This window comes from Suncus etruscus, chromosome 2 (assembly GCF_024139225.1).
Source record: "Suncus etruscus isolate mSunEtr1 chromosome 2, mSunEtr1.pri.cur, whole genome shotgun sequence".
Taxonomy (NCBI): domain Eukaryota; kingdom Metazoa; phylum Chordata; class Mammalia; order Eulipotyphla; family Soricidae; genus Suncus; species Suncus etruscus.
In genome coordinates, this window is record NC_064849.1 from 40,343,532 (window position 1) to 40,362,206 (window position 18,675).

At 42.2% G+C, this 18,675-nt stretch overlaps 1 protein-coding gene across 1 annotated transcript in view; it reads left to right on the plus strand.

Moving 5' to 3' along the window:
* Window positions 1-4,955: 4,955 nt before the first annotated feature.
* Window positions 4,956-18,675, plus strand: part of SOS2 (SOS Ras/Rho guanine nucleotide exchange factor 2) — an 87,290-nt gene continuing 73,570 nt past the window's right edge. The window contains exon 1 of the mRNA XM_049767018.1: window positions 4,956-5,082. Coding sequence (XP_049622975.1) covers window positions 4,996-5,082 — 87 coding nt within the window. The 5' untranslated portion in view covers window positions 4,956-4,995. The remainder of the gene's footprint in view (window positions 5,083-18,675) is intronic.

The following is an 18,675-nucleotide window of genomic DNA, read 5'->3' on the forward strand; positions in this document are numbered from 1 at the left end:
CACAACATTGTTATTGACTTGAGAGTTTACAAGTTACAACAAGGTACATGGTGAAGTCTCCCTCATGCCTCTAGCCTTCTGGTACTCGTTCTTGAAAAAACAAAAATTGTTAGTATCTTTTGTGACCTCAGAGATATAATGCATATATAATAAAATAACACTTCTTTAATACACATGGTAGTATATTCTGCATGCTATAGTATACACCTTGCATTATTCACTTTGCAGTGTCTTAGAGAATGTTACACTATAACCTGGTTATTTCTGATTTTGGGTAGTGCTCAAAGTTTATTCCTGGCACTGTTCAGAGACCACTCCTGGCAAAGTGGACTCATTAAACCACATGTGATGCTGGGAATATTTGATCAGTGCGCAAGACAACCATACAAGAAAGTGCTCTCTTGGCTGTAGTACCTCTTCAGCCCCTAGACTACTTTTTTTTTTTTCCCTAGACTACTTTTTAATCTTGTGTTTGTGTAAAGGGCCACACCCTGTGGTCCTCAGGGCTTACTACTGGCTTTGCACTCAGAAATCACTCCTGGTAGTGTTCAGGGACCATATGGAATGTTGAAGATTGAGCTGATGTCTGTTGCATGGAAGACAACAATTCCTAGATTGGTTATTTTATTTTATTTTATTTTATTTTATTTTGGTTTTTGGGCCACACCCGGCAGTGCTCAGGGGTTACTCCTGGCTGTCTGCTCAGAAATAGCTCCTGGCAGGCACGGGGGACCATATGGGACACCGGGATTCGAACCAACCACCTTTGGTCCTGGATCGGCTGCTTGCAAGGCAAACGCCGCTGTGCTATCTCTCCGGGCCCTAGATTGGTTATTTTTTTGTTTTGTTTTGTTTTTTTGTTTTTTGGGCCACACCCAGCAATGCTCAGGGGTTACTCCTGGCTGTCTGCTCAGAAATAGCTCCTGGCAGGCATGGGGGACCATATGGGACACCGGGATTTGAACCAACCACCTTTGGTCCTGGATCGGCTGCTTGCAAGGCAAATGCCGCTGTGCTATCTCTCCAGGCCCTAGATTGGTTATTTTTAAATAACGTTTCATTTTCTGGATTTAACCAGTTCCCTATTCCTACAAATGTTATTTTAATTGTTTATTTATGGATTCTCTGGGGTATTGTTTTTGCTGTAATTGCAAACAGTTTTACTCTAAGAAATTTGCTTTAGTGAGTGTCTATATTTAAATTTCACATATGAGCAAATATACCCATAGGGCATATTCCTAGAATTTTGGGGGTCAAAGGTTATGTAGTTTTGTAGCTTTGGAAGATAATTGTCAATGTCCTTAATGGATATTGAACCAATGTAAATCTTCACTAATATTAGAGTATTTGTTTCCTCTTACTTCTGATCAGTTATAGTATGTAATCTGATTTTTTACTCATGCTATTCTGATACGTAAGAAGTGATTATTTAGTATGATTTTAATTTGTATTTTTTAAAACATGAGTGAAGTTGAGTGTCTTGAATAAACATCTATTTTTGTGAACTCTCTTTTCATTATCCATTATCCTTTTTACTCTCTTCAAATTTATTTATTTTTATGGACACACGAGAGGTGCTCAGGACTTACTCCTGTCTCTCTGGAGTCACTCCTGCTGGGTTCAAGTGACCATATGGGGTGCTGGAGATTGAACCCAGGACTGCTGTATGCAAGACAAGTGCCCTCCCTACTTGTTGTATTATTGCTTCGGCCCTTGTAATTCAGTTTTAATCTTATTTATTTATTTATAGGAACTCTTCTAAGATATAAGGAAAGCAACCATTTAGAAAGTATGTTGCAGACATTCCTTTCTAGTTTGTTGTGTGCTTTTGGCTCAGCTAGTGGGTTTTTATCCATAACATTAAAAAAATGGAATTTATCAGTGTTCTAGATTTTATATTGAAGCTCAGTCTTTTGCACTGTAAGTTATTTTGTTTTCATTTTTACATTTAAATCTTTGACACATCTGGAACTTATTCCTAGTGTAGAATGTGGGATATGAATCCAACATTTTGTTGTTGCTGGAGGCAAACCTGCCTCTTGGTGCTCTGGGTTCCATGCATGTCCCTGAATCAGGCAGCATATTTTTTTTGCTGGCACATTTGTCTGTTGGGAAATTTTAGTGCTGTCATTCTTGAATTATCCATCACATGCCCGTGGATCACATTTCTGTTTGCCTAGCCCAGAGATCACAGCTCTAATGCCTGTAGAGACTAGGCAGGTTATGTAAAAGTGTGAAGAGTGCCAGGTGGTATGACCAACTGGAAATGGGATGGCATACTTTCCTAAAGAGGACAGCCACTATCTACTGTCTGCTAATTATTTCTTTACAGAATGCAGTATGATCCAGTGTTGTCAGATCTGTGTCAAAAGAAACTGGAAATCCAGGTTTGTATGTGAAACTTCTTTTTCTTTTTATCTTTTTCTTTTTTTTTTGTTTTGTTTTTGTTTTGTTTTTATATTGGATATTGGGATTTGAACGACCTTCCTTCTACATGCAAGGCAAATGCACTACTTCCATGCTATCTTTCTGGCCCCTGTATGTGAAATTTAGTAAAAAGTGCAAACAATTAGGGGAGACTAGAACAATAGTACAGAAAAGCTTGCATCTGGCTGACCTGGATTCAATCCCTGGAGACTATATGATCCCCCAAGCCTAGCAGTAGTGTGGGATCCAGCCCTCCCCAATATATATTAAAGTATCCATATTAAAAAGAAGTAAAATGTTAACTATTAGGGTCCAGGGATGTGGTTCAGTGGCAGAGCACTTGCCTTGCATATGGGATTGGCACTGAACCATGACTCTGAGGAAAAAAAATTTTTTTTTGTAGGGCAGACTACCCAGAGAGGGCTTTGAATCTCCTTAGCCAAGAACGAACTTCCTAATAACAGCTTTACTCTCATATAAGAAAATAAAATCACAGTAGTAGTAATTTGATAGCTTGGTAGTTGATAGGTGGTATTGGGGAAGAGAGAAAAGTGAATACACTACATAAGCCTATTTGTCCTCACAGAATAATGAATTGGTAAAATACAAGTATTGCACTATCCTTTTATTCATGGGAATTCGGATGATAGTTCAGATTCAACGTACAATTGTATTAGAAAAACAAACTTAAAAAAATTAAGGTATAGTTAACATTATCTTTTCATTTTAGGGCCACCCTGGCTGCACTCAAGAATCATTCCATGTGTACTTGGAGACCAAGTAGATTATCCCTGGTCCTTGATGTGAAAGGCAAACACATTAGCCACTTACTATACTATTGCTCTGGCCCAGTTGACATGATCTGTTCTAAAATTCCTAACTCTGCCACTTTGATATTGCTAGATTCACAAATGCTGCGTGTTAGTAGGAGAGGTTTGGTTACTGAACCTGTTACAGAAGGGTGACAAAGATCTACTGGGATTTTTGCACCCTTTCCTTGCTTCGCCTCTTTCACTGCTGGTGGTGAGGACAGTCTTTCTCCCTTTACGGGCTGAGACGCTTTTAGTGGGATGGTGTGGATACTAATGAGATGTTCTCAGAGCCTGTGCCTGGTCGCTCAGAAGGTTGGAATAGTTTTTTCTGGGTTGTTAACGAGTATCCCTCAACTCCGAGGACTGAGACAAGTTTTATGGGCCCTACTACCTACACTCTTTGTAGAGCACCATTAAGGAACATAAACAAAAACAAAAAAGGCAAAAGATCTTTGGAGAGTTTTTCCCAAAAAGCAACGATTCTCTAAAACACCTGTAAGAGCGAAAAGATCTTGAAAATTCAAGTTTGAGGAAGAACATCACTGTCATCAGCCTGTCCAGGTCCTACGGTGATTGAGAGGGTTATTTTGTTTTTTGTTTTGCTTTTGTTTTGTTTTCAATTCCTGTAACACGGCTCTTCTAACTGGTTTAGTACCACCTAATGACTTAATGTGCTTACTACCTAGTGACTATCATCTCAGTGCAGAGCAGCCAACCCTGGGGTTGCACAAAGGCATAATAAAATCAGACACCATATTCCAAGAGGAGGGAAGGGCCGAGTCCATTCACTTATGCTGGGATTTCTTCACAAGCAGGCGGGCAGGCTTCCAGCCGTAGTCCCGGGCGGGGAGAGGCAATACGTCTTCCCCTTCCCTGGGCCAAGGGCCAAAGAGAGACTCAGCCTCTCCCCGCGTCTCTCCGTCTTTTTTTCTGTCAGCCGGGTCCCTCAGCGGCCAGGCCGCGGCGCGGCGCGCATGCTCAGTGCGGCGGGGCTCCCGCGAGCCTCCAGCCGGAGCCCGGGCCAAGGGGGCGGGCCAGGCCAGGCCAGGCCGCGCCGCGCCTCTCCTCTCCTCTTCTCTCTCTCCTCTCCCCTCCTGTCCTGTCCTGCCGGGCCCGGGGTTGCAGCGCCGGGCTGCGGGCGGAGGGAGGGCGGTCGCGCTCCCTCACGGCCTCTGGAGGCGTCGCTCCGGAGGGAGGAGACGAGGCGATGAGCAGAGGAGCCGCCGCCGCCGCCGCTCTCCGCCCGCCTCGGCCGTAGCGTAGCGGGAGTCGGGGCGGGGGCGCGGCGCGGCGCGGCGCGGCGAGGCGAGGCGCGGCGGCCGCGGCGTCCCGGACCGCGGAGCCAGACAAAGGAGGAGGAGCCGCCCGAGCCGCGGGGCCTGCGGGAGGAGGCGGCGGAGGATCTCGGCCGCGGCCGCCTGAGACGCTGCGGCAGGCCAGGCCAGGCCAGGCCAGGCGAAGGGAGGCCGGGCCGCGGCAGCCGCCCTCGGAGGGAGCCGCAGCGCCCGCTCGCCGGCGCCGCCCTCGCTCCAGCCGCCCCGGCCGTCCGCGAGCCTTGGCCCGGGCGGGAGGCGGCGGCGGGCGGCGGCGGGGCGCGGCGCGGCGCGGCGCGGCGCTGTTCACCGAGGCGAGGACGGGCGAGGCGGCCCCGGGACGTCCCGCCCGCCCGTCCGCCCGTGCGCCCGCCCTTCGGGTCAGGTCCAGGCCCGGCCCGGCCCGGCCGCCCCCCGATGCGGACAGCGCCGCCGCCGGGGCCATGCAGCAGGCGCCGCAGCCCTACGAGTTCTTCAGCGACGAGAACAGCCCGAAATGGCGGGGCCTCTTGGTGGCGGCCCTGCGCAAGGTCAGTGCCGGGCGGCCGGGCGCCCCCCCCCAAGAGGACGTTGGGGGTCTCTCCGCTTTTGTGTGTTGACTCCCGGCCCGGTGCTCGGAAGGACGCGCGGAGAGGGCGTCGCTCGCCTCTCGCCTCCCTTTCTCGGGCCCGCCCGCAGACTTCCGCCCGGGACCCCGTCCCCGGCGGGATCCGCGCAAAAAGGGAAAGTGGCCGCCACCGGAGGCGCGCTTGCAGGCCCCGGGATGGTTGGCAACGGAGCTGCTGTTTTTTTTGGGGGGTGCCCCTCGCGTGCTCGCTTGCAGGGCCCAAGCCAGGCCTCTAGGACGCTCGCTGCAGGCGGTATCTCCCCCCCCCCCTCTTTCTCCAGCTGCGTGCAGATGTGCCCCCCCCCGCCCCCAGGGAGGGGATGACAGGCAGGCCCTGACTCTGAGATCGGGTTCCTAAGGGATCCCCTTTACCTACCCACCCCCGGAAAACTGGAGAAGCGTCTCCTCCTCCACCCGGTGCCAGTTCTCACTTGGTAGTGTTGTTAAGGGCACGATGCAGCTCGAGATTCTGCAGTCTTCCAAGTTTGGGGGCGTCTCTGGTCGCTGCAGCTGAATTTAGGTTCCAGTCGCATTGGTCCTTTTTCATCCTACCTACCCCCAAAGGTCCTGGGGGACACAGTTCAGGATGGGAGCTGGGCTGGGAGGCGGAGTAGGAGGTGTCAGAAGCTCCATCCCGCTTGTTTCTTTCGTGCAAAATTGCCCCGAAAGAAGTTTGAAAATAACGGAGAGTCAACTAAGCACCAGCTTCTAAGGTAGCATTTTTTTTTTTTTTGTGAAAAGACATCTTGTGGTATTCAGTTCTAGTATTCTGGACCTTCACACAGGTCTATTCGCATGTTTGTGTTTATAGGCAAGTCCCATTTTATACAGTCGCAGTTTTCCTTATTCAGAGTTGAGTTTTGAAGAAAGCGTCAGGTGACGTCTGCAAAGAAGTTTCATGGTTTTTTGACATATAGGTTAGGTAATTTAAATAAAAGTTATCATTATACCTAAGTGTAAGTGAAGAAGATTAAGGATTCGAAATGCCAGGCAGTGAAAAAGCAAAGAAGATGATCCTGAAGAACTACTTTGATGTATTTTTAGAAGGTTTTGTGTGTTTGGTGATTTACTAGCAGGAACAGAGTGGAACAAGAAGAGGTCAAAAGGAGGTAGATAGGAATCGGGTTCTGGTAGTTCTTGTACAATCATAATTGAGTTAGTTGGTTTTTGTTTTTTGTTTTTTTTTTTTTTGGTGAAATCTGTTCATGTTGCATTAGTATTGTTAGAAAACAGTTCTTAGTAGTACAAAAATCGAAAACCGAAAGAAACTACCACTATTTAAAGCCGTAGGAATGTACAGTGATGTAGGACTGGTACGAATCCTGTTAAAGGATAAAAGAACTGAGCAGAAATTTGAGCTGCTACCCAAGACGTAGACTGCAGGAGTCAGCTGAGTTAAAATCTGAAAAATAAACAATATTTTTTCGGAGGTACAATGTAATAAAATCTAGATACTCGGACTATATTAAGTAGCTGATATACAACTCAAAATTATTAAGGAAAAGAATTAGAATAACACGGCCTATCCTCAGAGAAAAGTAAAATCAATATAAATCATCCCTTATGTGAGCCAGATGTTGAACGGAGCAAAATAATATTAGGCATCTATTATAAATACTATTATGATGGAATGAGAAATTGCTAATCATATCGTATGAACTCATCAGTGAAATAAGATCTAGTTAAAAAACAAATATACGATTGAAGAACTGAGTATACAATAGTGGAAATTGAAAATTCTCCAACTTAACAGGATGGAAATAATTAGAAAAAGTCAATAAATTTGAAAATAGTTAAAGAGCCATCATTCTTTTTCTTTTCCACATTTTAGTTTTCGTAGGTATCTTACTATCTTTGCTTTTATACAAGTCCCTGAAGTACTTTTTGAAGGGCCAGTCAGAGTGAATTCCTTTAACCGTTCTTTGCCTGAAACACCTTTTATTTCTCCTTTAAATCTGTGGTAACCTTAGTGGGTAGCATTAGTTAGAAGTCATTTTAATATTTTGTATAAATCGTGTCATTCTCTCGGCTTCTGAAATTTCTGTGTAGAAATCTTCTGATAGCCTTATAGTGTTTGTGTATACATGAACTTCTTCACTTTCTCTTGATTACTTTTAGGATTCTTTAACCTTGGATTATAATGCATCTTGGTAGTCATCTGTCCAGGTTTATTTTACTTGGAACTCTTTAGTCAAGCTTCCTAGATCTGGGTGTCTTACCTCTTACCTGTAGGAAGTTCCCAGCTATTTCTTAAAATAAGAATACTGCTCCCTTTTTCTTTTCTCTGGAAACCCTATGATGAGAATATTGTTTTCTTCATGCTTTCCTAATGACTCTTTGTCATCCTTACTGTCTTTAATTCTTTTAGATGCTTTTTTTTTAAGTGTTAGGTTACATCTGGCAGTGCTCAGGGCATACTCCTGGCTCTGGACTCAGGGATCACTTTTTGGGGGACTCTGGGGCATTCTATGGGTTACTGGATAAAACCCCCGTGGCTAGGTGCAAGGCTGGGTGCACCTTTCTCACTATATGCTCTTTAACCCAACCTGATGCTGATCTTTTTGGATGATTTCCACCACTTTTCTCAGATCTCTGGGCTTAATCACTGATTTAATTTTCTATTTCTTCCTTTCTGCTGTTGACACACTCTTCTGTTTTTCAATTGAGCTACTGTTTTGCTTTGTTTTAGATAGTTGTTTTTTGTTTGTTTGTTTGTTTTGTTTTTGAGCCACACCCAGTAACTCTCAGGGGTTACTCCTGGTTATGTGCTCAGAAATCGCTCCTGGCTTAGGGAGACATATGGGGTGCTGGGGATCGAACCCAGGTCCATTCTGGGCAGCTGCGTACAAAGCAAATGCTCTCCTGCTGTACTATCGCTTCGGCTCCTAGGTAGGTATTCTTTTTCTTTTTTAAATTACCTTGTCTCTCCTCTTTACTTGTGTTGTTTGTTATAATATGGTGACTGATGGCTACACAGGTATATGCCTGGCTGTACTCACCTTTTAAAGTTTTAGTTGAGTTGCTTGCACTCTAGGCTACAGTGCTTATGGAGGTTGCACTCCTTTAGTCGTGGTGCTTGCATACTTGTTCTCCAAAGCTTGCAGTCGTAGTTGAGCACACAACTTATGGTGCTTATCAAGTGCTAACTAGGGGTTGCATATCCTGACAGCAATAGTCATTCATTGGTTATGGTGTTCATTGGTCATCACTCCTCTTTTAGTGGTCCTTAACATGTATCTGGCTGTGTGGCCAGTAGTAGTTTATGATTTTGTAGCGTAGTAGGGGCACAGATTACAGAGCTGCCAGGCTTATAGAGCAGAAGTGCCAATTTTGGGCTCTAGGCCATATGTCTGCAAAGCAGTTAACCTAAGCAAGTGAGCTATTGAACCATGCCTTGTAAAGTATGTTCACTAGTCTTTTAAGCTATTTCCATGGCTTTTGATACTTTTTTCTGTAGTTCTGATTTCTGTTTGGTCTTTTATTTGTACTTTCTTGTGCTTTCTCTGCCTTCATTGGAGATCTATTCCATTGATCTCCTTTCTGTGAGCATTATTGGAATTGTTAATTTGAAGTCTTTAAGTAACAATTGTCATTTTACGAGGCTTTTTTCCTGGATTGAGCTAATGAAGAAGTAAGTTGTTCTATATCTCTTTTTTTTTTTTTTTTGGTTTTTGAGCCACACCCGGCGGTGCTCAGGGGTTACTCCTGGCTGTCTGCTCAGAAATAGCTCCTGGCAGGCACGGGGGACCATATGGGACACCGGGATTCAAACCAACCACCTTTGGTCCTGGATCGGCTGCTTGCAAGGCAAACGCCGCTGTGCTATCTCTCCGGGACCCTGTTCTATATCTCTTATGTTTGGTGTTCCATGACAGCCTGGCAGGAGTGTGGGAATTTACAAATGCAGATGCTTTGCCCTATCTTTGGCACCAAGTTTAAGTAGACCTTAGCAGTGACCAGGGGTTGGAGACAGGAAGTACCTAGGTACTTTGTGTACCATGCTCAAACAGGTCTTCACATCCTTTGTTAAGTTGACCTTGGCATTGACTGAGGAATGTGAATAAGTGTTTAAGAAGACCCTGGGACCTCAACCCCAGCTGGTAACATAACACACACTGTACAGCTGGAGAGCAAAATCTGACAGGCTTTGGGCTGGCAAAAGAACATAGCAGAGGCCATGGGGGCCTCTTGCTAACTGGATACATTGGAATTTTTGCAGGGTGCTTTCTCTTGGTAATGGTCCTGCTTACTTGTTAGCACTCACATGTGGGATGAGTCTATTTGTTGCTAATTCTGTTTTTGGGCCACACCTGGTGATGCTCAGGGGTTATTTCTGGCTCTACACTTAGGAATTACTACTCCTGGCAGCTTGCTGGTGATTGAATCCGGATTGGCCGTGTGCAAACAAGTGTCCTATCTTCTGTACTGTTTCTTCAGCCCCAGTTTTTCTGCTAGTCTTAAGCAATTTTGATAAATGTTTCTCAACCCCCAGATAGTTTAACTGTTTACAAAGAGTAGTAGAGCTTTCTGCAGGAACTCACCACTACCACCACAACCACCACAACCACCCCAAGTTTGTTACTATGGAGAATGAGATCCAATATGGTATTCAACAGTATTATTATCAGCAAGGGTGGAAGAGATTGTTAAGTAGGGGCCTGCCAGTGACCACAAAACCTATTTCTACCCTGTAGTTTGTAGGTACTGTACCTAGGGTTGAAGTCCTGTTGACTGGCATGCCCTCCCCCAGCTCCTCAGAGTAAAGTCCTGCACCTTAAAAAAAGTCTCTTCCCTATTCTTCTTCTTCTTATTGTTGTTATTATTATTATTATTATATAATATATGTTTTGGGCCACATCTATCAGTGCTCATGACTTATTTCTGGCTCTGTGCTCAGGGATCATTCCTGGAGGCTCAGGAGTACCTTATGCGCTACTGAGGCTTGAACCTGGTTTGGCTGCATGCAATGCGAGCACTCTACTGGCTATACTATCTCTCCAGTCCACATTAATAAAACTTTTAAATTATCTTAAAGCACTGAGATGAACATATGTTATGCATATATCCTTTAGAATTAGTGTTTGTGCATTTTGGGGATAGATGCCAAAAAGTGGTATTGCTGAGTGGTATGGGAGTTTGATTCTTTGGTGTGCTCTCCGTGTTTAAAGCCTCCTAATTTTAAGTGGCTGTGGCAGAGAAGCCCAGGAGAGACAGCAGAAAAGAAGTAAGCAGTTATCTAAAAGATCAGTAGGGTTAACAAAACAGAAGGGAAGAATGAATTTGATGTTTAGGGAAAAATTAGAATGGAACTTTGTTTTAATGGATTAAGACTTAGTGAAAGGAAAGAGGTTTGGGGACGATTATAGGTGGGCTACCTGTTAATAGGAAACCCTAAAGGGTTGTTTATTTAACAGATTCATTAGAATAATTTGATGAAAATTACTTCTCATTACTCTAAACTGAAAGCTAGAAATTAATAGGAAATCCTCTTTTTGTGACATGCGGTCTAGTATAGATTTTTTAAAGCCACAGAATAGCTAAAAGGCATCAGTTGGAATTATTCCAAACTAATGATGACCCAGACTGACCTCAGAGGTTCAGTCAGAATTCCATTTGGAATGTGTTTTACTTCGCTGCATTTAGCTCCTGGTCAGTCATGATTTAGTAATAATATTCTATTTTCAGTTCAATTTTTGTATGGAGTATTTGGAGCAGTAGTGTTCTATTACAGTATTTTCTGCTAAGCATATAAAGCATTACCTATGTTAGAATTTGACATAAATTAAGCATTAGACTTTTATATAGCCAGTGCTTCTTTCTCTTTCAAGGGAATAGTAGTTGATTATATCCTCTATAGTGTGCATATTTGAAACTGGAATGAATTTTAATGGAGCTAATGGATTTAGCATTATCTCATAGTCATGTTAAAAATTAACAACCTAAGATTCCTTTTCCTCTTGTACTTAAGAAGTATGATAGCGAGTAGAAAGTTTTTGAAATGTGAGAGATATTGTATACTTCATTGTTATATGTATAGATGAAACAACATAGTAAAAATAATAGTAAGATCTAGACCTTTGAACTACTCTTACACTCTAATAATTCTTAATGCCAGGGTTTTTTTTTTTTCCCCTCTTAAACATCTTGCTTATAGAGAATTTTATTTTTTACCCCCTCAGTGGACTGATGAACAGCTCTTGAAGGTTACCCTTTTATTCTTTTTTTTTTTTTTTTTTTTGGTTTTTTTGGGCCACACCCGGGGGTGCTCAGGGGTTACTCCTGGCTGTCTGCTCAGAAATAGCTCCTGGCAGGCACGGGGGACCATATGGGACACCGGGATTCGAACCAACCACCTTTGGTCCTGGATTGGCTGCTTGCAAGGCAAACGCCGCTGTGCTATCTCTCCGGGCCCACCCTTTTATTCTTACTCTCTGAAATTCTTTCATTTGATTCTAGGACACCAAACTCTATCCTCTCAATCCCACTCCAGCTTAATTTAAGGTTTTCTCCTTAGTATATCTTCATCTACATCATTTTGACATCCTTAGAACTTAGTATTTAGACTTCTATTTTTATTTACAGTCATTTTCTTTGAGATCCGATTAATTCACATTCGCAACTAATGTCTTCTGAGTTTTTTGTTTGTTGTTGGGCCACATCCGGTGGTGCTCAGGGGTTACTCCTGGCTCTGCAATGAAGAATCACACCTGGCAGGCTCAGGGGACATATGGGTTGATGGGGATCAAACCAGTCAGTCCTGTGTTGGCTGCTTGCAGGGCAAAAGCCCTCTCTGCTGTGCTATTGCTCTGGCCCTGCCTTCTGAATTTTTTTGTTTTTGGGTCACACCGGGCAGCACTCAGGGGTTACTCCTGGCTCTAGGCTCAGAAATCATTCCTGGCAGGCTCGGTGGGGGGGGGGGGGGGCAACATGAGATGCCGGGATTCTAACCACCGTCCTTCTTCATACAAGGCAAACACCCTACCTCCATGCTATCTCTCTGGCCCCGCCTTCTGAATTTTTATTTCTGGCTTGAGCATGGTAATCAAACTTAAAAAGCTTCTGGATACTTTCACATAGAGGTTTGAAGCACATCTCAACCAAGCTGAGTCTCTTTTGCCCTGAAAACTTAAATCCTTTTGTAGTATGACCATATCTGCAAATGGCTACTCTGCCCTTAATAATTGTACAATATAAAAATCTTGAGTTATGGGGCCGGGTAGGTGGCGCTGGAGGTAAGGTGTCTGCCTTGCAAGCGCTAGTCAAGGAAGGACCATGGTTCGATCCCCCGGCGTCCCATATGGTCCCCCCAAGCCAGGGGCGATTTCTGAGCACATAGCCAGGAGTAACCCCTGAGCGTCAAACGGGTGTGGCCCAAAAACCAAAAAAAAAAAAAATCTTGAGTTATCCTTTTGATTCCTTTTTTTTCTTTTATAACTGACATCTAATCTGCCAGGTAATCATTTTGAACTCTGCTTTCAATGATGCTTATGTTAATGTAATTTATGCGAGATTCAGGTTATTATGAATTATATTCAACAATCTTTTCTTTCTTTTCTAGCCTGGAACTAGTCATTATAACCAATGTCCTAGATTATTAACATAGCCTGTTTTAATTAATTTTCTCTCTTCTACCTTTGCCTATTGAGTCTATCAATACAAGTTCTTGTCATTGCTTTGTTCAACTCTCAGTGCTGAAACTTAAAGTCTTGTGAAAGGCCTGCTAGGTCCTCCACAATCTGTTATTGTTCTCCTTCTGTCTTTACTTCTACTTAGTTTACTACTGTTCCTTTCCTTTTTTATTTTATTCCTATCTGTACAGATTTCATTTTTCCTGTAACACAGAGGCATGTTCCTAGTATCGCAGGTTTTTTTTTTAATTTATTCTAGATATTTATTTTGCCTAAACCAACTTTGCCTCAGATATCTGGATCTTTTCTACTACTTTTAAATATTTGACAGACATTTCTTTCCTGATGACGCTTTCTCTTGTGTCCAATCTAAAACTGGTGCATCCCCTGCTTTCAGGACATTCCTGTATAAATGTTCATAACATGACTCAGTCTTAGTTCTAGTGGGACTCTGGGGACTGCGTGTGGTGTTGGGGATTAAATTTAGATTAGTTACATGTAAGGCAAGTGTCTTAACTGTTAAAGTATCTCTCTGGCCCATATTAAATATTAAAAGTTTAGAAGTCCCATCTGTTTTTTAAAATATAACAATCTGGAAATAAGATTTAATCATTTCGGGGCCAAAGAGATAGCATGGAGGTAAGGTGTTTGCCTTTCATGCAGAAGGTCATTGGTTCGAATCCTGGCATCCCATATGGTCCCCGAGTCTGCCAGGAGTGATTTCTGACCGTGGAGCCAGGAGTAACCCCTGAGCATTGCCGGGTGTGACCCAAAAACCACACACACACACACACAAAAAAAGATTTAATCATTTTATTTCTACTATTCTCACATACATGAAAAAGTATTTAGAAGCAGAAAATTAAACATTATATTTTCTCTGTTAACTTTTATCCCACATCCCCTACATAGTTATTACATATTATATATATGTATACACAACATTTTTATGTTTGGAAATCATTAATGGAGCTCGAGAGTAGTTTAATGGTAGAGTGCTAGCCTTGAGGTGTGACTTGGTCAGATTATTTTATATCTCCCCTTGTTGTTGAGTGTGGTTCCTGCAGGGCTGACTTTCAGGATCTGGATCTGTGGCACTTCCACAAAGTTCACTGTGACCAAATGTATATGTAAGCATTACGATTAAAGTATACAGCCAAGTATGTGAGGTTTTTTTTTTTGTTGGTTTTTTTTTGTTTTGTTTTGTTTTTTGGGCCACACCCAGTGATGCTCAGGGGTTACTGCTGGCTATGCGCTCAGAAGTCGCTCCTGGCTCAAGAAACCATATGGGATGCCGGGGGATCGAACCACAGTTCGTCCTAGGCTAGTGCTGGCAAGGCAGACACCTTACCTCTAGTAGCACCGCGCCACAACTATGTGGCATATTCTCTTATTATCTTGTGACCTCCTCTTGTTGTCCTAACAGAACAATAATAAATTGGAGCATGAGAGAGGGAAAGAATTAATATTTTCTAAGCCTAAAAATGTATATTCTTAATTTATTTCATAATTTTCTATAACAGGAAACTATATTTTTGAAATTTTTGACTTTTCCACTTTTTTCTTTTACATTTAATTTAATCATTGTGGTTTATGAAACTTGTAGTACCACACCCTCCCCCAGAATGTCCACTTCCCTCCACTTTCATTCCAGTGTCTCCCCACCCCAGTTTTTTCAGATTTTCCCTATGATAATAAGATTTCAAAACCTTGCTTTTGGATTGAATTATTAATAAAATATAGTTGACTAAAAAGATATAAGCAATAACAGAAAAATAATTACAAAACCATTGATATGCATTTAGTGACATCTGTGTGGCTGTTTGCTCTATTTAAAGTTAATTCATTCTGTGAGTAAATATTATTGCTAGTTTTTGCAGAGTGAATTGAGATTCTGAATCAATTCTGTTAGTAGTTTCTATTTCTGTAGATGTAATTTCGCTGGTAAGATCTTTGCTTGTAAGATCGCTTATTTACAGTAATTTAAAGCAAGCAAACTATGTATTAAAATTTTTTTAATTATTTGCTTCATTCTTCAATATACATGAGACATTCTCCATGGTAGACCACATGCTAGGACACAAAATGCCTCCATAAATATCAAGAGGCTAGAAATTGTATCAGTTATCTTTGTAGCTCATGATGCACTGAAAATAGAAGTAAATTACAAACAAACTGAGAAATAAATCATAACACTTGGATGTGAAACAGCTGACTACTGAGCAACAAGTAGGTCAGAAGGGAAATCAAAAAGAAAATCAAAAGATTCTTGGAAACAAACGAGAATGAAGACATGAGCTATCAAGACTTGAGGGATTTGGCAAAAGCAGTGTTAAGAAAGTTTATAGATCTGCAAGCACTCACCAGAAAGGAAGAAAGGGCCCAAATAAATAATTTGACTGTCTAGCTTAAGAAATTGGAAAATAAGCAACAAAAGCACCCAAAAGTGTGCAGAAAGAAGGAATTACTAAAACTTTGAGCAGAAATTAATGAACTGGATACCAACAACCAATTCAAAAGATAATAAAACTAAGAACTTTTTTATTTGAAAAATAATCAAGATTGATATGCCACTAGCAAGACTCACAAAGAAAAAGCAAAAGAGGGGCTGGAGAGATTGGGGTGTTTGTCTTGCACGCAGTCAACCCCGAATGGACCTTGGTTTGATTCCCAGCATCCCATCTGTCCCCTGAGCCTGCTAGGAGCGATTTCTGAGCACAGAGTTTGGAGTAACCCCTGAGTGCCACTGGGTGTGACACAAAAACAAAAAACAAATGGCCAGAGCAGTGGTGCAGAGCAGTAAGGTGTCTGCCTTGCCAGCACTAGCCTAGGACAGACCATGGTTCGATCTGCTGGCGTCCCATATAGTCTCCCAAACCAGGAGCAATTTCTGAGTGCATAGCCAGGAGTAACCCCTGAGTGTCACCAGGTGTGGTCCAAAAAAAACAAAACAAAACGAAACAAAAGACCATATACCATGGCAAAGTAGATTCATGCTGGGCATGCAAGAATGGTTTAACATGCGCAAGTCAATCAACATAATAATATATCATGTAGATAAAATATAAAAATCATATATCAGTAGATGCAGAGAATGTATTTTATAAGATCCAGTATCTATCAAAATAAAAACTCAACAAATAGAAATTGAAGGAACTTTCCATAATATAGTCAATGCTATTTACAAGTCTACAGTAAACATTGTACTCGATAGAGAAAAACTAAAACCAAGATCTGGCATAAGACAAGGTTGCCCATTTCGACCATTTGTATTCAATATAATACTGTAAGTACTTGCCATAGCAATCAGACAAGGAAATTATATCAAGAGCATCCGGATAGGAAAGGAAGTTAAGTTCACACAATTTGTAGATGTCATATTTTAAAAAATCCAAGACTACCAACAAGCTTCTAAAAACAGTAGATTTTTATAGCAAGACAACAGTCTACAAAGTAAGACACAAAATTCCCAGGCTTACCTATATACAAATAATGAAAGAGAAGAGGTATTAAAAAAATTTCTAGGGCTGGAGAGATAACATGGAGGTAGGGCTTTTTGCCTTGCATGCAGAAGGATGGTGGTTCAAATCCCAGCATCCCATATGGTCTCCCGAGCCTGCCAGGAGCAATTTCTGATTATAGAGCCAGGAGTAATCCCTGAGCACTGCTGGGTCTGACCCAAACAAAACAAACAAACAAACAAAATTACCAAGCTAGAGTGATAGAGGGTAGAGCGCTTGTTTTGCAAAAGACCAACCAGGGTTTGATCCCTGGCATTGTACATGGTTCCCTGCAGTTGCCAGGAGTTATTCCTGAGAGCAGAGCCAGGAATAACCCCTGAGCATCATTGGTTGTGTCCCCCAACAAAAACCAAAACACTACCACCACAACAAAAATCCCATTCATACAAAATCAAAACTTTGGACTCAACTAAATAGGTGAAAGACCTATACAAAGAAAACTATAGAACACTACCTCAAGTAATAGAAGAGGATACTAGGATCTCCTGCTCTTTGGGAGTATTAATATCATTAAAATAGCAGTACTCCCAAGCCATTATACAAACTCAGTGTGGTCCCTATAAAGATACTCATGCCATTTTTCACAGAAATAGATCAGTCACTCCTGAAACTTTTGCAACAAGTACTACCACCACCACCATCACCACCCCGAATAGCTAATGCAATCTTTGGGAAAAAGATGGGAGGCTTCACTTTCCCCAACTTCAAATTGTATTACAAAGTAGTAGTAGTAGTTAAAACAGCATGGTATGGGGCCGTAAGGTGGCGCTAGAGGTAAGGTGTCTGCTTTGCAAGCGCTAGCCAAGGAAGGACCATTGTTCGATCCCCTGGTGTCCCATATGGTCCCCCCAAGCCAAGCCAGGGGCAATTTCTGAGCGCTTAGCCAGGAGTAACCCCTGAGCATCAAACAGGTGTGGCCTGAAAAACCAAAAAAAAAAAAAGCCAGCATGGTATTGGTTGGGCCAAAGCTTGTGGCACAGCATCATAGGGTGTGGCCCAAAAGCAAAAAAAGAAAAGAAAAGAAAACCAGAATGGTATTGGAATAAAGGCAGAAGTTCAGATTGATGGAATAGTTGAATATCTTAAGAGAGACCCTCAGACATATGAACAGTTAATCTTTGATAAAAGAAAAAGTAGGTGCCAGAGTGATAGCACAATGGTAGGGTGTTTGCCTTGCATGCGGCCAACCTAGGAGGACCCTGGTTAGTTTCCCTGCATCCCATATTGTCCCCTAAGCCTGGGAGGAGTGATTTCTGAGTGCAGAGCCAGGAGTAACCTCTGAGCACAGCTGGGTGTGACCCAAAAATACACACACACACACACACACACACACACACACGAAATGGAGCAAGGAAAGCCTCTTCAACAAGTGGTCTTGGTAAAACTGGTTGACAGCATGCAGAGAAACAAATTCAAGCCTCTTTTTAATGCCATGCACAAAAAGTAAGATCAAAATTGATTAAAGTCCTCAATATCAGTCCTGAATCCATAGGTACATAGAAGAAAACGTAGCCAGAATTCTCCATGACATTGATACTAAAGGCATCTTCAATTGACCAAGCAATTGGAAGCAAATATGAATTGATGGACTACATTAAACTAAGAAGCTTCTGTATTCCAAAGGAAATATTGACCAAGTTGCAAAGTTTGCCCATGGAATGGGAGAGATTATTTACCCAATATAAAAGGCTCTGGTAAAATTTAACAAAAAATCTAACCCCATCATAAAATGGGGAACAGATTAAAAAATGGGGAACAGAAAATTCCTCAAAAATGAAATATGAATATTTGGCCAAAAGGCACATGAAAAATGCACCACGTTATTAATCATCAGGGAGATAGAAATCAAAACAATGGATATCTCATTCTACAGAGACTAACACACATTAAGAAGAACAGTAATGGGGCTGGAGAGATAGCATGGAAGTAAGACGTTTGCCTTGCATACAGAAGGACAGTTGATCGAATCCCGGCATCCCATATGGTTCCCTGAGCCTGCCAAGAGCGATTTCTGAGTGCAGAGCCAGGAGTAACCCCTGACCGCTGCCGGGTGTGACCTCAAAACCAAATAAACAAACAAACAAAAAAACTGCTTGTAACCTGTGTTTACTTTTTTTGAACTTACAGAAATGTATATAATGCTCATCTTTTTTGTTTCTAAACTGTCTTTTCAAGTCTAACTTCATTTAGACTTCATTTGACAAACTCAAAGTCAACAAGAGACTTTACAAATACCATTGATTTATATGGTAAACCGATCCCTATAGCGATATTCTCTCATACAGCTCTAACCCCAGTCAAGGGGAAATAATCTTAGAAACCATCTTAGAATTCTGCCTGCTTCATTGATTCATTTTATGAAAATAA